At 42.1% G+C, this 23,541-nt stretch overlaps 1 protein-coding gene across 1 annotated transcript in view; it reads left to right on the top strand.

The window, feature by feature from the left end:
* Positions 1-15,362, top strand: part of FNDC1 (fibronectin type III domain containing 1) — a 61,365-nt gene extending 46,003 nt beyond the window's left edge. Inside the window, exons 14-20 of the mRNA XM_054279414.1 lie at positions 10-240; positions 625-733; positions 8,399-8,478; positions 10,209-10,238; positions 11,910-12,071; positions 12,751-12,873; positions 14,277-15,362. Coding sequence (XP_054135389.1) covers positions 10-240; positions 625-733; positions 8,399-8,478; positions 10,209-10,238; positions 11,910-12,071; positions 12,751-12,873; positions 14,277-14,392 — 851 coding nt within the window. The 3' untranslated portion in view covers positions 14,393-15,362. The remainder of the gene's footprint in view (positions 1-9; positions 241-624; positions 734-8,398; positions 8,479-10,208; positions 10,239-11,909; positions 12,072-12,750; positions 12,874-14,276) is intronic.
* The last annotated feature ends 8,179 nt before the right edge of the window (positions 15,363-23,541 follow it).

Consider the following 23,541-nt stretch of genomic DNA (forward strand, 5'->3'; position numbering starts at 1 on the left):
CTTTTCTAGCTCCTTATGTGACCTATCTCAATAAGGATCCAGCAGCTCCCTGCTCCTTGACAGAGGCCCTGGAACATTTCCAAGTGGAGAGCCTTGATGAAATCATTCCCAATGACTTCAGAGAGAAAGATCAGCGTCCCTTGAAAGCCCCTCACAACATCACAGTTGTGGCAGTCGAAGGCTGTCACTCCTTTGTCATTGTGGACTGGGCCAAACCTGCTCAAGGAGACATGGTAACAGGTACTCTCCTGAGGGTTCCTCTCCTGATGGGAGAGAGGAGAAGGGGAAGGTTTTCCTAAATGACCACTTGTACTGGTGTCTGCACAGTCAATGTGTCACTTAAAACAGTGAATGCATTACCTCTCATCTTTTTGCCTTTACTGTTTTTAAAATCAGAATTCACAACTGGGTGCTGTCCTCTGATGTAATGCTCCATCATTATTAGCTAATGATAAGAAATTCTTACAGGCCAGGATTTTCCAGGAGAGTTAGGCATGTAATCACTTTCATATTCAAAGATGTTTCAATTCCTTTTATCCTTAAAATGTACTGTGACACCTAGGGATATCATTTATTTAAAATTTAATTAGAATCCTCACGACTATTTCTCTTTCCTGTTTACAGGCTATCTGGTTTACAGTGCATCCTATGATGACTTTTTAAAGAATAAGTGGTCAACCAGGACTGCAGGGTCTACTCACTTGCCCATTGAGAACCTGAAGCCCAACACACGGTAAGGATTTGATCCACTGCTTTTCAGTTGTTAAGGAAATAAAACAAATTTTGAGAGTTGTCTGTTGTTTTTCTTGGTCTTAGTATAAATGTTTACATCTGGTTTAGATTTAACTCATGCTGTTGGACAGCACATTGTTCTATAAACTGCACAACAGCCTGATATCTTTACGGTATTAACCCTGGAGCAGATAGTAGTGTGTACATATGTTTGTGTGTATGAAAACACATATCAGTAACAAGGAAAATATTGTTTTAAAATGTATTTTATAATCTTTTAGATAATCAAATGTTGGGGGGAAAATATACTAAAATATACTAAAATATGCTAAAATAGACCCATGGTTTGACTTGATGTGATGTGGGCCATTCCAACATATGTGTGGCCAAGATTTGATGCCTAAAGGCTGCTGGGGAAGTGCTGCCCACTCATCTGTTTTTACTTTCTGTTCATATAAATGTGCTGGAAGAGAAGACTTGGTGGTATAAGGTGAGCTTCTGGCAATTGCTCAGAAGTCAATTTAGCAGGAGTTTTAGGTCTTTATCTTACAAAAAATCTGACAGAAATGGTGGAACACGAATGCATGCTTCACATGATTTGTGAAGATTTGTGGAATAATTTGTGGTGACTGGGGGGAAAATAAACAGCTACAGAGGGACTGCATTCAGATTACTCCTTCAGAGAGATGTGCAGTGTCTCAAATACTTGTCTCTCAAATTCTGAGCCTGAAATTCTTTTGGTGCTCCCTTGGGCTCGGCCCTTCACACACTGCTGTCTGCAGTCTCTCAGGCACTGGTGGAAGGTGTTGCTCACACAGTGGAAAGATGCACTGGGATTGTGGGCTGGAATTAGTATGCCTTACTTGGTGGTGATCTGCAGATCTGAGCATTGACTGCTTGGACAGGCACATAGGGTTTGTGCTAGGACAGCACAGAAGAAAGAAATGGTGTCAGCCAAAGTATCTTTTCTTTCCAAGACAATTCGTAGGCAAAGGGAAGGTTCTGAGCATTAAAAGTAGTTGATTGAGAACCTCAACCTAGAAAACAGAATTGTTTGAGCATGGCCTTCATCTAAAACCTTAATAGACAAAATGATAAAATAAGAGAAATGAATTATGAAAAGCCAGAGCAGTGTAGCCAATTGGGAGGCATATGATGAGGCATATTTTTCTGACTGCATCATGACAGTTCTCCAGACTCCAGCATAGTCTCACACAGGTTTGCCCCTGCAGTTGCTCTTGCTATCTGGGAAACATCCAAGCACCAAGAAATCACAGAATGTTTAAAGAAGTCTTCTCCACAGAGACTTCCCTCCAGCCAAAGAGTTCTGAGGACATGATATCTCCTTGGGAGGGCCAGAACCTGACCAACTTCTGCAGCAGCTCCTTATGCAGCTGCATGAGGGCCATGTTCAGCAGAGAACACCTGCAGTGTCAAAGATCTGGAAAATTAGCAGGGGAATTCTCATTATGGAGAAGCAGGGTAAGCACATTCAGAGCACCTACAGAGTTAAAAGCAGATAGGTAAGATGTTACAGGAAAACGTGGTCCATCTAATCATCTAATCGCCTCCTGTTCTGTCTACCGTACTGTCAATCACATGCTTCGTGAGGCATTTTCTTACATATCCAAGAGTTATAAAAAGGCCACTTATTCAGAAGATTGGTAATCTAGACCTTAGTGACAATCTTTGAGTCTGGTTCATGGTGTGTTAAAACAAAGTTACTTCACAGTGGAGAGCTTCAGTGGTGTACTCTGCATCTGATAGTGCTCTCCTTACAAAACATTGTTGTTCCAAATGTACACAGGGTGGTATGTGGCACAGCTCTGAGGGTTTCATCTGTTACAGCAAGATGGAAGAGGTTTGAGATCTCTTGTTCCTAGATAGTGATGGAAGCACTATGGAATGCAGACCCTTCTGTCTTTGTACATCTACATCCTTATGACTTGAGGACTCCCTTTCCCTAAACAACTCTCCTCTTGCTGCTAGAACCTTTTCCTGCCTACATATCCCAGATTCCTCTGTATGCCCAGCCCTTTCCCCCTTCACCAGTATTCATTCCTCCACTCTTACTTTGTCTCCCATGCAGGCCAGGGAGGCATTGCCTTTACACCCCTGCTTCTCCTGGCTGCAGCCCTGCATTTCTTGCTTCTGTGCCATTTCTACCTTCCAGCTGAAGCTCCTCACCTCTTCAGTCTTTCAGTCACGTCTCCCTCCCTCTCCTGATGCCCAAAGGACAGTGTTGAAGGCCAGGGATAACTCTCTGCTTCTCATACCCAACACCTAAAGGGCTCCAGAGCACCAGAAGGAGTGGTTGCAGTGAAAGGTCACAGGAGTTCTGCAGCTGCTGTCCATGCTATGCTCAGTGCAGGGGAATTGGTGGGAGTTAAGCTGCCAGCATGCCTGAGATGGACATTAACTCCAGGCTTCAGGTCACAATTTGTCTGTATTTGAATGGAGTTTTATAGGAACAGCAAGGTTATGGATTCATGCTTCTCCATGAGCCTAGTGACTATCTTGTTGAATTAAGGTTTCATGATAGGGAAGTTCAAGCAGGTGCTACTTATTTAAGCAGATTGTTTCTCCAGCATCTTCCTGAAGATTATATAATCCATTGGCCCCTATTGTATCCTCTGTGAAGGCAATGAAGGCTTCATGTGGGGTCTGTGGTGGAGAATGAAGGATCTTTATAACAGAAATTTTATGTATCATTTACATTCTCCAAACCCACAGACTGAATTGATTGCATACTTTTTGTCTTAAAAATAACTCTCTAACCACTAGGAGAAGATACCATGCCTAAGAAAATATGGGATAAAAGTTGAAGTTAATCTAAAGATTTTGTGTCTGCATTGTTAATGAATGTTGTGAGAAAAGTCTGATTAGGTAATTTACTGTAAGCAGATGCTGTTGGCTACTGGGCATCCCACAAAGGGCTATGGGTGGTGCAATTTTGCAGCATGCACAGAGTATGAGAAGCAGGTTGGCATCCTGGCTGAAGTCAGCACCAGAGAAGATTTCAAGCTGTCAACATATCCTGGAAAACATCTGCCTGTTATTTAGGTTTTACAAACAAAACAGAAATCTATGTTTAATCCATGCTATAAATTTTCTCCTGAGGCCTGGTCTGACCTCCATTTGAGAAGTGGAAGTTTTTCCATTAGTGAAACTCTGGTCAGCTTCAGTGGGTAAAGGAGATGCTTCCTTGTGATTTGTGATGGTAAACACTAAGATGACTTTAAACTTTATTAAATCTTTAAACCAGTAGTTTTGACAAGGTCCCTTCCCTAACTTTAATTCTTAGCTGTAACAGAAGATGATGCAAAGGGCTGGACAGCATCTGCTCAACCACTAACTCAGTCTTATGCAGTCAGAAACATTATAATCCTTGCCATAAACATTCAGTCCCTGTCCTGAGCATGGTTAGACTTTTTCCTGCCTTTTTCAGGAATGCTGTGTCAGTGCCTGATGGGAGTAGCTAGACAGTCTCATTATTTAAAACACTGTCCTTCACCCCTGAATCTCCATGTCTTCTGAAATCTTTCTTTCTGTTCTCTTGGGTTTTTTTCCATCTGGAGATATTTTGATCTCACAGTGCCTGCTACAATCCAGTGTTGTACAGAGTACTTCATAGGAGGTTCTTAAACATTTACTCAGGACTTACAACTGCAAACAGAGCCTGGATCTTCTGTTTCAGGGGGTCAGATGCACCAAAAATTCTATTTCCTTTCTATAGCTCCATTGAAACAAAGCCACGGTATGTCCAACAAGCAGCATCAATCACAGATGGCTGCTTTGTGCCACCAGGGCCACACAAAAGAGCTAAGATGTCCATGAAACCATTGCCCTGTGCAGGTGGTAGACCTATGTGGCACATACCTACCTCATACCAGCTCTGCAGGAAGCTCCACTGCCAGCTTGGCTCTGATGTCTTGTTATAAAATTAGTTGTAAATATTGATGAGGGATGTAGTGGTGGGCCATTTCAGATGGAGGGAGACACTTTGCATTAGCCTGTGAACCTGCAGGCCCTCATTTACACTTTTTTCTTATGGAGGAATGGTGCAGTTGTAGGCAGCTCTGGGGGTGCATCCTGCCATCTCAGCCTGCCACTGAGCAGAGTGCAGGGTGAGGATCCATGCAGACATGCCTTTGGCACATCTGGAAAAAGGAATTTGCAGCTAACTAATTTTTTTTTAAGAAGCTGCTTCCCTAATTGTCATGCTGAGTGATTATCTCACTTTGTGCTGTGAGTGCCAGCTATTTAATTCCAACACCTTGAATTAAGTCAAAGAATAATTTTGCTCTAAATGACAGGTGTGTTGAATGATTAGTCATGTAGCCTGAATGACAAAACATGCTATATATTCAATGCCCTGTTACAATCCACTATGTCCTTTCTTGACATATCACTAGAATTGGTATATAAAATCTCAAAGGAAGTTTATTCATAGGAGGAAAAGTCTTTTTGTTGCCTGTATTGAAAATGAACAACAAATGGTACTGCATCTGTTGGGATTCTTCTGTGCCTAATGGTAGCAATTCGCACAGTTCTGGCTAAGCAAAGTGTAAATCAAATTATATGTTGCAAATTTTGTTCATGTTTCTATGTGATGAAAACCAGTCAAGTTATACTGATTTGAGATTTCCTGGCAAATTCATCAGCTGAAGGATTCTGACTAATGAAAATGTCAGATTCCTGGACGTAGAATGGCTTTGGCAATTTGTTTTTTTATTTGTCATGTCTGAGAAAGAAATATATCCCAACTGCATTATTTTATTGACCTTCTTAATACAGCAGTTATAGCATTGTCTATGTTTAAATCACAGGTCAGCAAATCATGAGATCTGGCTCTCTGTCTGGTACAGCTAGAGCTTTCTTCTGTGTATAGAGGCTTAGGAATAAATTTTGCAATTTAGTGACTTCATCACTCTTTTTTTTTAATCACATAATTTTATTTTTTTTTAGACAGTCAGGTAGGCAACAAGAACCATCATATGTCCTAGGTGGGCTTCTAGGTGGGTAAGAGGACAGCTGAATGCAGAGTTGTACTGACTGCATAGGTAATCAGTTCCTGCATCATGCATTGGCAACAAATCTGTGTGGTTTTCCCCACTTAAAGAGGTGCACAAGGTTCTTGGCCTGCTCTCTCTCTGTTTTGAGGGAGATTATGGCACTCATATGTCTGATGGGAATGCTTTGAGGCTACCATTAATACATGTGTATTAAGTGTATTTAATACCATTAATGCACGTGTATTAAGGGTATTTAAAGTTACCCAGACAGTGCCACTGTGTTGAAAGGTGGTGTCTGATTATACTTCTTTGGAAGCAGTGGGAAATCAAGCATCCATACTTTCCACCATGCTTTGAAGGGTTATGGGAGAGGTGTGGGCTGGAAGACATTTTTCTCCTGCTTTTCTGAAGCTGTTACAGCAAACACTGAGCTAAGTCAGGTAAGCTTGGTGCTGTGTTGCAGCTCTTTTGAGAACCACAGTGAGGAATTGCTGCCTTGTGTCCCATCCCTATGGACAGGCTTGTGCTGCTCACCCCTGTCCTGATCCAGGTGACAAGAGCGCTAGTGAAGGAGGTGTGGAGGAATGCAGGTGCCCCATGAGAGCATTGGCAATTTGGGATTAAAGCAGTGCTCAGGCTGCCATGCTCTGCTTGGGTGGCCTGGCTTCTCCAGAAGTGGAGAAGCACATGGGAGGCTTTTTGCCTTCCCTCCCCTCTTTCCCCAGACATGCTAAACACTCTTTTATACAAAAAATCTAGTTCAGTAGTTAAAAACAGGGGCAATTTTTTCTGCCAGCAAAAGGATTGTGCTGGGCATGAGCAAAAAGCACAGCCTTGCTGAATTCTGCCATTTATCATGTTTTCTTTTTGCCACAGCATATGTGTCTTAAAAAAAAGAACTCCTGAGTTGTTTGTGAGCATCATATACTCATTAATTGAAGGCAGAACTGGCTGCAGAGAGCAATAGAGGAGTGGTTTTCTGGTTTCAGCTGCAGGACATGGCAGGGACAGGGGACATGTCCCTCTTGCAGATGTGGGAACGTGTCCCACAGAGGGTCTGACCATGCACGTGCTCCAGGTCCAATGAAGATATAAGGTAAAGCTGTTGCCATGGGTGAAGTCTAGCATATTTCAGTTCTGGTAGCTTCCATGTTGATTTCACCTAGATAACATACCTGCAATATTTAAGGAATAAACGAGATGCCCTGGCCCATAGCCTGGAGATAACCACCTTGCTTCTTGGCAAAACCCACTGTTCATGTGACTACCACCCTTTGGCCGAAGAAGGAGGATTTGCACATAACTCCTACCTTTTCATAAAGATCAGTTTGATTTTAAGGCAAAGCAGTTCGCCTTACTTGACAAAAGACATTCCTTTTAATGTAAAAATAAATCCATTTTGCCAAAGGTCTGTTTTGACCATGTCCCCTCTGGTTTGTCACTGTGGATGGTTTCAAATGTGCTGAGCTGTGCTTGGGTCAGAGAGGGGCCTTTCAGGAGGGACCTCCAGGCCCTGCTATGTGGTTAAGTCTGAGAGAGCTTCACCAGGAAGAGCAGCCTGATGTTTTTGATGGAGCAGATTCCCTTTCACCAGCTGTGATACATCAGGCCTTCCATTCACGTGGGACACTGTCATGTGAGGTAATCCAGTGCTTGGTGGCAGCCATCCATGAAAGTAATTACTTGCCCTGTTATATGTGTAGAGCTTTTGGACATGTCTGCTTTTGGATGAGAGGCTAAACCAAGATCCAAATGCTATGTGGATATTACAGAGGCACAGTAATTTTAAATTTTTTTATTAATTTCTTTACAAGAATGAAATTGAGCTAGCAGACAAGAAAGGAAAACCTAAACTCAGGAATTTAAAAAATGCTGTGCTGGAAATTTTTAAGTAATCTTCCATTCTAGTTGGTTTCTGTTGAACTGATACAAATATAAAAGGAAAAGAAGAAAACATTAATCTGGGGGAAAATGTCAGGGTAGGCATCAACTAAAAGTCACTGTATAAAAATGCACTTAAACATATTCTTCTCTAAGGCTGAGGATAAATTTGCTTCTACTGAGCAAAGAATGGAGTTCTACTGGTGATTCATGTGCTTTGAGTTAAGCATGTGATTTGAATACTTTGGAGGAATCAATAATACATCATGTGATGCTTTCTTCTTTTGCTCAAGTATTGTGATCTTAATGCTGCTGGAGTTTTTACAGAAAGGTCAAAAGCTTAGCTTCTGATCTCATGTAAGTCTGATGCTGTTTCTGTTTGCAGTGGTGTTTACACCACTGCTTCCCTAGGAGTTAATCTGGTTTAAAACTGTTCCTGAGATCAGAATTTTATTTCCTTGCAACTTTTTCTTTTAGTCTTTTGCTGTTAGTTGTTTCATAGAAAGTGGATGTCGTTGTGTGTGGTTTTTGGAAGGGAGATGATACATAAATAAGTGTTCCAAAAATATGCATGGGAGCAATTGCAAAAAGGAGACATTTGTCTGTAACAGCCAGCTTATACTCTGGCTCAGTATCTAACTCCATTTAATGCAAAGGATACTCAGTGGAATTCTTCTGCTTTGATTCTTACCCTGTTTTAGTATTATTTATAATTTAGCAATTGCAATGGAATCTGTTTCAATATTATCTCCCCTCTCTTCTTGTTTCAGGTATTATTTTAAAGTCCAAGCAAAGAATCCCTTTGGTTATGGACCTGTTAGTTCTTCAGTCTCATTTATCACAGAATCTGGTATGGTTTGCTTTTTATTTTCATCTCAAAACTCATAATAACAGATGTGGCAGGACAATGACTGAAACCAACATGCCAATAACAGTGATTATTCTGGACTTGCTGCTTTCATATTATTTTTGGGTCTTTAAAACTTGAATTTGCTTTCAGTTAAGCTGGGAAAATAAAACGCACTTCTAATGCCACTATGAAAATGTAAGTGATGTTAAAGTCAGCTCCAGGGAAACAGGAATTGAATTTCAAAGGCAAATGGCTACTAATGTTCAGCAATACAGAAACAATGGGAAGTTTAAGGTCTTTGATAGATTGTCCAAACATTTAGTAAATTAGTTTCCTAATTGTGAACAGCTAAACAGTTGGAAGCAGTTGTCTCTGGAAGAAATACAGAAAGCGATAGTTCCATCAGACAGGCAAAGTTCTCTGGTTTTTTGGGTTTTTTTTTGACAAGGAATGCTGCTCTTTAACAGGGTTAATAGTACATTCAAGAGCAACACCCCCTTCTAAAAATAGTAGGTTAAAGGAGCTAATTTTTGCCTGTTTCTTCTTCTACTTCCATTGAGACAGAGGCCAGTGACTCCACTGAATAATAAAGAACAAATTTTTCAGTCTTTACTTGAGTGAAAGATCTTGTTGTTTCTTTCAAATTTTGCCCTTTTGGTGGCATAGGGTTTACACAGTCTCTGCCCTTGCTCATTTGACTTCCCTCTGTAGTGCTCACTTCAGAAGCTCCACTAAGAACTGTGGAAGTAAATCATCACAGAAGGGAGACAGAAATGTGAGATAATTCAATGGTCCTGGATAACATATTCAGATTTTCATTAAATGAATAAGAGGCTCAAATATTAATCCAAGGAAAATATTTGACATTGTCCCAGATGGCCAGGAAGGTCAACGGCATCCTGGCCTGTATCAGCAATAGTGTGGCCAGCAGGACCAGGACAGTGATTGTGCCCTGCACTTGGCACTGGTGAGGTCCCACCTCATGTCCTGTGTTCAGTTTTGGGCCCCTCACTACAAGGAAGACTTTGAGGTGCTGGAACACATCCATAGAAGGACTGTCAAGCTTTGGAACAGGCTGCCCAGGGAAGTGGCGGAGTCACCATCCCTGAAGGAATTTATAAAATGTGTAGATGTGGCACTGAGGGACATGGTTTAGTGGAGAACTTGGCAATGCTGGGCTGGCAGTGGACTCACTGATCTTCTTCCAACCTGAACAATTTCATGATTCTGTGCTGTATCTTGCAGATCATTTTTCTGCTGCCAGCATATGGGCTTGAATGCCTAGTTTTCCCATCCAAAATCACCTCCCTTGTGAGCTTTAACACATTACATACACCAAATGTAAAGTTTTGTTTGCAGCACTGATCTTTCATTTGTCATGGCCAAAGGTGGCTTTGCAGCTGGCACAACTACAAAAACCAGTTTCTAAATGCGAGGCCACGTGGTATACTTACAGTGATGGAATATGTCATAAGAGAAAGAAATTGCTAATTCAGATTAGAAAGAAGAGAAGAAATTGCTAATTCAGAATTGCAATTCAGAGATTGCTAATTCAGTGCTCTTCTAATGCAAGTGTAAGGCTTGAGCTGATGAGAATATTCAGTAAAGAATGCCATCACAGGATGAAGCACCTTATTGAAAATGTTCAATCAGTGACTCCGTATGTTTCATGTTATAAAACAAGGTTTGGAACAAAATACTAATTTTTTTATGTTTTTTTTTTCTTCTAGACAATCCTCTCCTCATTGTTAGGCCACCTGGTAAGTCTTACTCTGTTGTTTCATTCATGAAGTGCATAAAGCCTGTGCAAAACAGTTCTAATATAGGAATTAGAAACATTTAAACATGCAGTTTTAGGTACAGTTTTAAGTGGGAACAAGTAGTAACAAATGGGACTAATTCATAAAACATTTTTTGTCTTAGAATCTCTTATTCCATTTTCTGAAGAGAAACCTTGTAAAGATGTGTTCAAGGAAGCACTTGATTTTTGCCCATCTTTTTCCCTGGTACAACAGCTTTAATTGCTTGTTAAATAGCAGCAAACTATGTTGCTTCAGTATCTGTGTCCTTCAGTTGCCTAAGCATAGCTTGAGTAGCAGGATCAGGTTTCTCTCTCTCTCTACTTCTAGTGCTCATCTGTACAAATCATCATGCCCTTATAAGTGCTAAAAAATTCAAGGATTTATTACTGACCTGAATAATATGCCACAAAGCAGTTTAGATTGCTTTGTATTTCCAAATTTGCAATAAGCTAGTTCAGCCCATAAACAGAAGATCTGATTTCCTGGTGCTGGGGCTAACCTTGCTGACATGAACATTGGCAGTGTAACCCCAGCCAGTACGTGCCCTTAGAAGAGATGCAGGAAAAAAGACCTCATGGTTACTATGCTCTGTTAGCTTTCCTAAGGAGCTAAAATGGTTGGTTCTGGATTTTTTACCACACTTTTCATGAAAACAGAGTCCAGTACATCCATTCCTTCTTTGTTTTATTGTGCTTGCTAGCCTGGTTTCTCTGTGTCCTCGGAAGTCTCTGAGGATTGCTGATCAGTGATTGCTCCTCACATGCAAGGGTTTGCAGGATTTGGTCCATGCACCCAGTGAGAGGAAGAATGACTAACAGAAGAAACTTCCAATCTCATTTGTAAACCACCTAGAAATAGCAGAATGAAAACAGAGCTTTGGGCTGTAGCTAGAGAGAAAAAAACCAATTGTCACATTGGAAGCTTTTTGTATCATTCTGTATACATTAATACAACAGCAATTTCAAAATAAATTATTTTGTCTTGGCAGTACAAAGCAAATATTTAGGTAAACCAGTAGGAATATTTATTCTTTTGCAATACAATTAAGCAGTCTTATCTTAGGCAGCAGTGCTTTGAGTTCCACAGGGAAGGTCTCCCTTGTCTATTATTGGAAACTAACCTGTTTTGATGTAGTCTGCGAAAACAAAACAGAAAAGTACATTTTTGGTATGATCTTTTAAACAAAATAGCAGGCTATTGCTCACCACAGAGTTCTTAACATCTGCTCTTCTGTAAAAGGGTTATGTTTTGCCATCTTAAAAGGCAAGTCTTTGTCGGACCTAAAATCAGGCTGTGCTAAGAAGAGAAATTGTGTAATACTAGGTAGAGAAGAAGTCTTACTGAAACAATTAAGACTGTTTACTTAAAGCTGTGGTTCAGTACATGAAATCAGATTTTAATAATTTTAACAGTTATTTTTGTCTACTGCCTAGGAGGGATTTAATAAAGTCTCTAACTTTATTTTTAATAATATTTTTTCTTAAAGTACTATTTCTGAATATAAAAAAGTCACGCGTTAATCTGTTGCAGCATGTCTTCTGAAACATATTATTAGATGTTAAACTCTGCAAAACTTGGATTGAAGTGTTAAAGTCTGTCCCTAATGTGGAATTAATTTTTTTCTCCAAGGGGGTGAGCCTATCTGGATCCCATTCACTTTTAAATATGACCCCACCTACTCAGACTGCACTGGCAAGCAGTACGTGAAACGAACTTGGTACCGCAAGTTTGTAGGAGTGGTTCTTTGCAATTCCTTAAGGTACAAAATTTACCTCAGTGATGACCTGAAAGGTAGGCACCAAGATTGATTTCCTACTACACGATTAATTGTCTCTTCATCTTCTGGTTTTATTCATTTCATACGTGTCAGAATGGTGTGACCACTATGTGAGAGTCCTTCTTGCAAGAAGAATTAGCAGTAGCTCTTATACAGGTGCATTGCCTGAGAGATAATGAAAATAACTTTCCATATTATTGAGCTGGGGTGATGGGATCATCTCAATGGCCTTCCAGACTATGCTAATGACTATTGTAGTGCCTTGGTATAGTTTCAATACAGTGTTTGAATAATAAGAGATAAAGGACCCTGTCTGTTTGAGAGAGCTCCACAGTTTTTAATTTTCATTTGAGACTGAAGTCAAACTAATGGTATTGACATATTGATAGTTTTTTACTTTCACATGATATTTTTCAACTAATCCAGTTGAAATTCTCTCCACCTGTCACATGGACTTACAAAATGGGAACTACTCCTTACTGAGCTGTAACCCATTTATTTTCCATAATTTCCGCTTCCATACTGTGAAGGTAGCATGCTCCCTCTTTCCGGTCACTGTTTGTTCATTGGTAATACTGTGTGTGTCACTGCAACATTCTTCCTGCTTTCTTCCACACCTGCTTTCCTGGTGGTAACAAGTATCCCAGATATAAGTATTGCTGAGTTAACTAATCTGCTTGTATCACTCTTCAGATACCTTCTACAGCATTGGGGATAGCTGGGGAAGGGGTGAGGACCACTGCCAGTTTGTGGATTCACACCTGGATGGAAGAACAGGACCTCAGTCATACATTGAAGCCCTGCCCACGATCCGAGGTACAGCAGTGGGGGAGTGGGATGCTGGCCAGGAACCTGGTAGCCCATCTGTAGGACTGGGGGGTAAGGAGGAGAGCAGGGAGTGGAGCTCTGTCCACAGCTGCTGCCAGCTCTCCCAGCTGAGAACAGATTTTGCAAGTCCCAGAGGACATGTGGGTGCAGAGAGAGAGAGAGAGACAGAGACAGAAAGGAGCATATGATGCAAATACTATGCAGCAATAAAATGCAAAAATGAAACAAAAAATAATTGTATAGGTCTGTGAAACCTTTCTCTTATGCATAAGACCTGCTTCACTGAATCAAGATGCAAAACCTCTTCCATGTGCCTAAAGGGACCAGCTACATCTTTGCGAATACAGCCTTTGTGAATGATTTCTATTAGTTCATTCAATGCAAAACATAAAGGAGTATGTTTAGTGACTTAAGGTCAGCACTTTTATTCTGGCCTGGTAGACTCCTGTCTCAGAGGGAAAATTCTTACGTTGAAGGAGTTCCTCTGAGCAAATTGCTCACCTCACATCAACCAGGTTGCTTCCCAAAATGAAACCAATCATAGAAGTCAGCCAATCTTTTCAGTAACCCTGTTGGTTTAAATTATTCAGTTAGTTTTAGTGGTTTCCATGTTAAATTCTGTGTTGATATTCTTTGCATGGTGCTGTTACCAGGAAGAAACTGAAATAGTCATTGATATTTATATATCGTGGTGAAGTACTGCACTTCTTAGCTCAGAAGACAGATGACTAATCCAGATGTGTATATACTAGGTCTAAGAGATAGAGAGCACACAGAAGTTTTATTATTGGCACAAGCCAGGGGTGTTTCAGATGTTCCAACGCACGAGCTATGCGGACAAGAATGCTGCACCTCTTCTAATGCTTTAAGCAGTCACATTCTTTCTGCAGATGAATTAAAAGGGGAAGGGAGGGCTTAACTCAGTATTTACTGCATGAAATGATACCTTTTTGTTGTGTAAAAAGTAGACTTTTGCTGATAGTCTCTTAAGACCTGTGAGATAATGTGATTTGATGGTATTTTTTGCCTCAGAGTCCTTCATGTATTTAAACTGACTTAGAAACTTCATAAACACAGCTGAAATATGCCCACCTTTTGGAGTGAAATGCAGAAGCTCTTTGGCAGACCATAGCATTACACAATAGTTAAAGAGAATTTGAGCAGTAAAACCAATCAAAGCTACAAGAAATATGAAGGACTAGAGTTAGATCATTCAAGAAAGATCTTGGCCTAATACCAGGGCTAGCCAATACCCTTTTGATGCAACTCCCTGCCAGACAGTTTATAAATTTTCATTTTCACTGTGGGATTGAGTCTCACTGCATCTGCTACTTTTGTTGAATTGCTGTGCCTGTGTCCTGGAATACAGATGGGTGCTTTTCTCCCGACAGGGTATTACCGGCAGTACCGGCAGGAGCCTGTGTCCTTTGGCCGCATTGGATACACAACACCCTACTACTACGTGGGCTGGTATGAGTGTGGTGTGCCCATCCCAGGGAAATGGTAGCAGTCTGCTTGCCTGTCTTAGGCAGACCATGCTTTTCAAACGAATTCTACCAGAGGACTGTGAGCAACTGATTTGGAAAAGGAAAAATAAAAAGATAAATGAGGCAAACCAGTGAAGACCAGCTGCTCAAGAAACCACCATGAAGACAAACATGGACACCCTTTACCAGCCTAAATCTGTGGTGCTACTTGATTTCTGCTTGGAAGCAGGGATAGGATATAAGTTTCCTTCTTTCCTTCCTCTTCTGTGTCTTTAAGGCACAAAGAGAAGGTTGCAATGTGTGCAACCTGTGAAAATTAGAACTGTATTAGCCATGAAAATTTGGAAGTTTATTATATCTTACAGGAACGACCTAAGCATGCTGTGCTTGCTTAATGGGATGCTAAACTGTCTTTTGCTGCCCGATGGGGCTCCCCTATGCAATCATGCCATGTAACTGGCCACCCACCAAAGGCAGTATATTCTCCTGAAGACTTACCCTGTGGGCTCATCCACTGCTGGACTAATCACCAGGTCACAGTGTAAATTCACTTTGAGATATATCTGTATCTATATCTATATAAATACAGTACTGTACATCTGCAGAAATACTTCTTAGAGATGCTGAGATCTTCTTGTTCACTAGATAAATATGTTTGGAATTTTTATGCAAAAGGTGCTGTTAATTCTTTGAAATATCACTATGCACAATATATTAACTGAGGAAATAGCTGTATTCTTCTTGTGAGTACTGTTAATGTCGCATTTGAATTATTGATTAAGACCTGTGTCCCACTTCCTTGGAAGCCTTTGGACTGGATATTCAAATGGGTTTCTACTCCTCTATCTGTGTTAGAGTGGCACTGTATAGTCCAGTAAAAACACATACAGCAGTTCATCAGCATCAGTTAAGCTTTCTATACTTTACTATTTAAAAGTTTTAGTGCAACTACCTTCAATCCATTCTCATCTTATTTTGTAGGTTATTTATTCCTTGTTCCTTGTCAGAATCTTTCATGTTATTGTGCAGAGGCATAGGATGAGTAATTTGGAAATTAGAAACTGCTTTTAACTTATTTGCTCTCCAAAAAGAACCCCAAGCCACCTATACAGGAGTCAACTAGCTGGAAGCTCATCTGACCATGGTGACAAATTGGGATACACTTCTTTTTAAATACTACCAACATCTCTTCCAAGCAGACCAGAAAGCAGAAAGTGACATGAATGAAAGGTGTAATGATTATTTTTGGGAGGAATTTGGAAGCTTACAATAATGTTTCATGGTAACCTCTCAAGAACTTTTGCTCATGTTAGTAAGACTCACCTGTTCTGGCATCCTGGGAGAGTAGCAGATCCAATCTAACCAGGGGGACAGATCCAGTCTCTGGTCCATCTTTCACTCTTGTTCTAGCTTATATGTAGTGTAGATCTAACACCTCTTGAGTTGCTTCCTGTAGTTATTTTAAATTGCATGGGGGCAAAAAAGGGAATTAAAGTGGTTAAAAGAGCATTTTCTTTTTCATGGTAATTTGGGTTTTGACATTTTACTTTTGCTCACATATTTTGGCTTCAGTACAGTGCCAAATATATGATCTTGAAGTATAACTTTTTTCCCTAATAAACCTATGATACATGGTTCAATTTCTATTTCATCCTTTCTGGTCATCTGTGTCAAGTAATCTATGTGAAAAATTGTTAGCTTTCAAAAAGTCTCCTTGGGACAGGACTAAGTGTCAACTTTGTGTAAGGGACTGGGAGCATGTGAATGTGTTGTTCTCTTTAGAAGATGGTTAGCAGCTAGTGTGGAGTTACCAAGGGCAAATCATGCCTGACTGATTATTGTCTTCATTGAAATGACTGCTGCCATGCACAGGGGAAAAAAGGGAATGTCGTTGGCTCCCAGAAAACACTTGGCATAGTCTCCCACTCTCTGCTTGTAGAGAAACTGGTGGAATATGGCTTGGAGAGTTGGTCTTTAAGGTGGCTATGAAGTTAACTATGTTCTGAGGCTCAAAAGGTTTTGCTCAGAAATAGCACAAAGTCCAAATGACAGCTGGTTGCAAGCACCACCCCCAGGGGCCAGTACTGGGTCCAGTACAGTCTAATGACCTGGACCATGGGATGGAGTGCATGGATGCAGTGCACCACCAGCAAGTTTGCCACTGATACTAAACTGGAGCTGGAGAGTTGTTTCTGTACACAGAGCTACTCAAAAGAGGAACTTCTATGGGCTGGAGAAATGAGATGTCAGGAAACTCCTGAAGTTCAGCAAAGGGAAGTGAAAAGTCCCTCATGTTGGTCCTTGTAGCAATACAGGCTGGGATGACTGTCCAGAGAGCAGTTTTGCAGAGGAACTGCATTGTACCTTCAGAGAACACAGGTAAATTCTGATTTGTTCATCTGAAGAGACACAGTTCCTTCATTCCCTGCTGGAATGAAGGGTTGGGACAGTCCCGTTCAGAGATGTCACTAGGGGTGAAGATCTGAGACTGTGTTTTTTTCTGCAGCCTCAGCTGAGGAGAAACTGGCCGGTGCTGGGGTTGGCACTCTTCTCCTCCTATATAGATCTTCTCTGAGGCTAAACCAGCCAGGGCAGAGTCAGCAGTAGGGCACAGCAGGGAAATACATGAAGCACAATGGTACACCGTCTGCTGCCTTCACTTTGAGGTCTGGATAAGTCCTCTGTGCTGTACGATGTGATCTGATTGACACATCTGCATCCTTTGCCCTGTGTGTAGGGTAAACATATTATCATGATACTAGGTAGTTTCTTGAGGAGATTATACTGATCTTGCTCTTTGCTCATCTAAGAGGTGGGGGGATTACAGAGGTGACTAAAAGCTTAGGTCAGGAAAGCCATGTCCCAATCCACATCCTCTCTCCAAGGCCCTGTCAGTGTCCTGAACAATGGGCAGCCCTCCCCTTTCCTTCCCTACTTCCCTGCTGTCCCCATGGTGCGCTGGTCCTGCCGTGCCAGCACAGAAGAAGCAGCACACCCCCTTGGGAGGTAAACTGCCTCTCAATTGAAGCAGCTGTACAGCTTTGTGCCTGCTCTGCATATCAGGGAGAGTCAAACAACTTTGGGTACTGCTAATGGGACAGAAATGCGTCTTTTCCTCTCTCAGCTCTCCTCCCATGCCCCTCTTACTGGCAACACCACATCTGCATCTGGTTTTCAAGCTCTTGGCGCCAGCTCAGAGAATGCCATGTCCCTTCAGAGGCTCTGAGGGGTGTTGCATCACCCCTCTTTCTTGTCTAAGTGACCTTGAGGGAACAGGATGGAGGAGGAGGATCCCCACAGAGAGAAAATTCACACAGCTTAGGCCTGCATTGCCTCCGGTCCAAGTCTCTCAGGGGTGGAGGGATGCCAGGGCCCTGCCTAGTGGGGAATTGTACAGAGCTGAAGAGAAAGGGATAAAAACACAACAGAGGAAGGGGTGGGGAGGAAAAGACAAGCAAGCTGCTCAAAGCATTGTCTGCCCTGGTCAGTTCCAGATGCAAATCTCTGATCACTGTACCATATTTTTGTGAGAATTGGGATTTCTGCCTCAAAGGCAGCAGAAACAATTGCCAACATGTGACAAACGCCAAGGGTTCTCAGGGGCAGCCAAAGCCCTGCATGTGGACCCAGCATGTGAACAGAGAACCTCTTTGGTGATGAAGGAAGCCCTGAGTGTCACTTGGAAAGATAATAGAAGGCCTTTGTGGGAGGTAACCCAACCCTCTGAGCAATGTGAAGTGATCGTTGCAGTTCCTCTCTATGAGGAACTATACAGTTTTCTGTCTGCAGAACCCATGTCCTCTTTTCTTACCAGGCAGATAGATGCTATTCAAGTGAAGAGCTGTCTTCCTCTGTCAGAAGAGAAAGAGGAAAATGCAGAAGGGAGTGAGGTCAGTGTGGCAGTAACCCAGCTCTGCTTCCTAAGGCAAAACTGGCATCCATGGATGTTTAAAGTCCCATCCAAAGAGCCCTGCCAGCCTGCCTGAGGGCCCTTAGCCGCTAACATTTGAAAACAAAGCCTTGCCTTGTACTGCTGCTCTCTTTCTCATCATGCTTGTGTGACCCATAAAGCAGGGAGCACTCCCACAGGACTCCTGCCCCATCACTCTGCCAACTGCATCACAGCAGTCAGTGAAATGCATGAGCCTGGTGAGAATGAGCACTCGCAGAGAATAACACCGGTATTGTAGCTGAATGCAAAAATCCTGATGTCAGCACCAGAGTCAAGTGTCAAAGGCAACAGCCTGAGGGCCAGGTCCTCAGGTACCATCAGTTGCCATAACTCCTCAGGGCCAGTTGTGTCACAGTGGCAGTGTCACCCAGCTCCAAACATTGGCCTGACCAGCAAAAGAGCTGGAGAACCTCCATGTGTCCCATGCCAAGGGAGCACGTATTTGTGTTAGTGAAGCTGAGCCACAGACGGAGCTGCATGAGGAAGGACACAGCCAGAGGGCTCAGGGATGTAATTCTCTCCTCAGCAGAGGAGAGCCTGCACATGGAGTATCTTCTGCCCTCCTGAACAAGGCCAGCTGGAAGACATCAATGAGAGAATGACTGTGATGGTTAGGGCACAGTACATACAGGGAAAGGCTGAGCACTGGGTTTGTTCAGACTTGGGAAGGGAAGGCTTGACTGGCAGTGATTTGATATCTCAAATGGCCTAATGGAATCATAAAGAAAATGGACCCACAAATTTGTGAGTCATACACACACCGAAAGGCTGAAGGGCAATGGACACAGACTGCAACATGAGAAATCTAAGAAATATTAAGAAAATGTGTGTATCATCAAACATATCAAGTACAGGGACAGCAGCCCAGAGAGGCAGGGAAAACTCCATCCCTGAAGGTGCTCATGACTGGCCTGGACAGGGCCATGAGTCACCTGATCTAACTTTGATGCTGGCCTTGCTTTGAGGTTCAAGTGTTTGGATCTGATTTTCAAAGCTTCCTCCAATCTGGAGAATACAAGTCTATGAGTGATACCAACTACTCTATTATGCAGCCAGACAAAACAAGAACGAAAATTTCACAAAAAGCAAAGTTCAGTCTCCACACATTTTCCACAGTGGTTTTATTTATTGGACAAAAATAATCATAAATTCACAGAATGGCCTAGGTGGGAAGGGACCATTGAGAAACACCTAGTCCAGTTCTGCTGAAAGCCAGATTAGCTATAGCAAGACCACATCCTCTTGCATTTTAAAGACCTCTGATGATGTAAACTCCACAGTTTCTCTGCAGCCCGGGTCAGTGTTTAACCACTATCCCACAATAAAAAGTAATTTTCTTTTGTTTAAATTAACTTTCCTGTATTTGAGCTTGTGCCCATTGATTTTTGTCTGTGACTGGATGTGACTGGGAAGAGCCTGGCTCCATCACATGAGGGATATGATTCCACTGTGCTTTCTCTTCTTCAGACTAAAAAATCACAGGTCTCCCAGCCTTTAGTTATATCAGAAGTCTTCCTGTTCCTAAATGGAAGTTGGAAGATTATTTTGTGAGGAAGTGAGGGAAGCCCTAAGGGCAAAAGCAGGGAAGGGGTGTGGTCTCCTAGACTCCCATGAAGAATTTCTGACTTTGGTTTCTTATTGCAAGTAGTTCCTGCACAAGTGTTCCAGATGTGACTTGTAGAAGCTCTCAATTGAGCCTGAGGATCAGGTCACCCATGACTGTGGGCAATACCCTCATGGTTTGCAGAAGGCCTCTGGAGGGCAGGAGACACTGTTTGGCCAGGACTTAGAGCAGGTCTGTGCTGCGGGGGATGAGTGGAGGGGCAGAGGAATGGAGGTTTAGTTTGGATATCAGGGAAAATATCTTTTCACCCAGAGGGTGCTTGGGCACTGGAACCGGCTCCCCAGGGAAGTGGTGACAGCACCAGCCTGACAGAGTTCAAGAAGTGTTTGGACACTGCTGTCAAGCACAGGGTGTGACTCTTGGGGGTGTCCTGTGCAGGGCCAGGAGCTGGTTTCAATGATCCTCATGGGTCCCTTCCAACTCAGCATATTCTGTGATTCTATTCTGTGTTCATTCATAATTTCACGCACATTGTGAGAAAATTCTTTTAATGAAGGCACAGTTTTGGTTCAGGAGCAGTGAAGTCTATTCTCAGGTCTCTTAGAGAGAACCTTCAGGAAGAAGTCCATTCCTCACAAGACAAAACTTGCAGCCTGCTGTGTCTGAAGCTTTGGAAGGTTTGAAGTTGAAACTAGCACAAAAACACTGTGATCCTGGGCCTTCACTGGTGATTATTTTCCTAAGCTTGTTGCATGCAGTGTGATTTTCTCAGGAGTACTGTGGGCAACAAGAACCAGTTTACCTTGCAGTAGGAATGAAAGCATTACTGACTGTTTCCAGGGGACTTTCAAAGTCTTCTTGAATGTAATAGCAATAGTGTTTCTGCCTACCTAATTTCTTTCCACACTTCCATCCTTCCGAAGGTCTTTGTTATGTGAAGGTCTTCTTCATCATTAAAAATATGGGCTGAGTTTGTTTAAACTGCTGATAAAATCCCAGAAGCTTTTGTTGATTGTCTACAATTTACCTCTATTTTCCCCTTTCCTTTACTTTCTCCCTTTGGTAATTGGAGATTCTTTCTTGGAGCTGAGTGTCTTTCTTGAAGCACTATGTCTTGCAAGTATGATCTAAGCTATATCCAAAAATATTTCACAAATTCACTCAGAGATTATTGTTCCTCCCTGGCACCCCTGGGCGTGATCTGTATTGTCCCACTCAATGCCTGCTAGAAGATGTTTAACCTGCCTTGCCCATGCATTTCTCCCCTGCATAAACACAGCAGGTGTTAATGCCATGAACTCCAAAACAAATGTAGCAGCATTTCCCCCTTCCCTCTGGTCATTAGTATCATGAGGGAATAAAACAGAGGCAATAAAACACAGGAGAGGGCCTGCGGTCAGATCTTCTCTGCTCCTCCACCTCACCCAACATCTTTGCCTTCATGCTGGCCCCTGTCTTGCCTGGTCCAGGCTGCAGAACCTCTCCTCCTTGTGCTGCCCGTGGGTATCCCCACCGAGCAGGAGTGCCTGCATTGCAGGTCTTGCTTGGGGCAAGCCCATGAGCTGGAGCCAGCCACCAGTGAGTCACCTTCTCCCACACTACACGTGCCACCACACTGGGTGATGAGGATCATTTTGGGTTGCCTTGGAAGGTCAGTATTCATCAATCAGCTTTGGAGGGCAGGGAAGGAGCTGCTTGAAATGGCTCCTCAGAGTGTTGCAGCTGCCCTGCCTGCTCTTTGGCTGGGACAACCTTGAGAAAGGCAGAGGGACAGTCAGAGAAAGGCAGAGGCCATCTGCACAGCTGCACCTGGCAGCCCCACAGACATTTGTGGGCAGATACTGGGAGTCCCTTCCCCCAGGGCAGGGCAGGGTGAGAGCCCAAACCTGTGCCATGGTGACCCATAAAGACAGAACTGCCTAAAGGCAGAGCATACACAGGAGAGGCTGCCCAGAGCAGATACACTCTGTATTTTTTTGTTCTCTACTGAATCAGCAGAGTATGTAAATACAGGTCAGCTGAGGTCTATTTAGTTTATGTTGCTAATCAGCAGTGAATAAACAAGAGAAAATTGTTCCAAGTTCTGAGTATATTACAATCTCCTCTCCCTAAATGTGAGAAAAAACAAAACCTACAAAATTAATAGTATTGTCAACAACAGCTTTAGGCGGTGCAACCTGAACAAAACAGAGAAGTAACAAACCAGAATGAGGATTTGTCCACTCATTTCAAGCAGCATTATGGGTTATTGTTACATCTACGCTTCGTTTTTTGGTACTCTTCTGCTCTGAAACATTACCTTGCAAAACTGCACACTGATGGTCTTGTCCAGTGTACTGCACCAGCCTGGCTCCTGCACAGATCATCCGTGGTGATGCTGCAGCCCCTTTGCTCTCCTACTAGGTACTCAGCTGGTCCTCCGTCTGCAGAGGCTCAAAACTGATCCTGCCAACAAACATGGAATGACTTTCAAGATGACAGGGAATCTTCCTCTGAGGGGAAGACTGGTGATTCCTAGTTTTACTGCTTACTTTTTGCACAGAAATGGTCTAGGTTAGGTCAGGGCTGACCATTTCCCAGTTACCTTCACTGCTGCTGCAGTTCTTATTTTACATTTTATGGTTACATTATTTTTCTGGATTTTCAGCTTCCCTACTAGAAACATGCTTTAAGATCTTTTATTACAAAGAAAACTCTGCTTTGGTTTCTTCCTTTTGAAATTTTCTTCTGAAAATTGTTCTGAAATTGTGTGCTGAGAAATCTGCTTGAATTGTTTTTCCTTAAAACACCAAAGGTTCAGAAACCAGAAAATCGCTGTGTTGCTTAGAGTAACTGACACGACATTTTTTCATACAGTTAGGGAATTCTTATATTTATTATGTAGTATATTATAATATTTTATACATCAATCAATGTATCACAAGACATTTGAGTAATCTGTACTGAAAACAGAGTTGCTTCAGAGACAGCATATAAGATATAGGGATAAAATGTTTTATGAGAGTTGAGTTGCATCTGAAGAGAAAAATGTATGACACTAAAGGATATAATATGGCAACACATGGTATATAGCAAATTCTTAGTGAGTTCTAGCAATATGCTAATATTTCTAATAAGTGGATTAAGTGGATATTAGAAAAATTATGATGCTTACAACTTGGAAAATTCTGAAGACATTTGGAAGTCTTCCACTGTTTTACCTTTTACAGCACTCTCAGGAGACTGAATGTCCCTTGGTACTGCCAGTTACTCCAAACAGCTTGAGGTTAATTAAGCTAAGTGATCAAAATGTGATGCACTTTTTGTGATCCCTCAAACTTCTGAGATTCCCAGGCCTTGGTTTCCTTTGCAGAAAGAGACAGACCACAGTCTGCCAGCGGAAACGTTCTTGGTTCAGGGATCTTTGCTGTGTAGCTTAAAGCAAGCTGCTGAAGATAGGTGTCTAGCTGGGGGATGTTCCTGTCATCTTGGTATATAACTGCAGATTTCCTTTCTCATCATTCAAATTTTCATTTTTACAAATCATTGTGTTCACCTGAGAGTTCACAACTCCAAAGAAGAGCTTCAGGCTTGTGAAAATTTTTTTTCTTGAAATAATCCTGTAATGTGTCACTTGGCAGATAAAAATGTTGTGGTGTGGGTTAATATCCACA

Source organism: Melozone crissalis, unplaced genomic scaffold (assembly GCF_028551555.1).
Source record: "Melozone crissalis strain CALT ecotype California unplaced genomic scaffold, PUWL_Pcris_2 ptg000027l_1, whole genome shotgun sequence".
Lineage (NCBI taxonomy): Eukaryota > Metazoa > Chordata > Aves > Passeriformes > Passerellidae > Melozone > Melozone crissalis.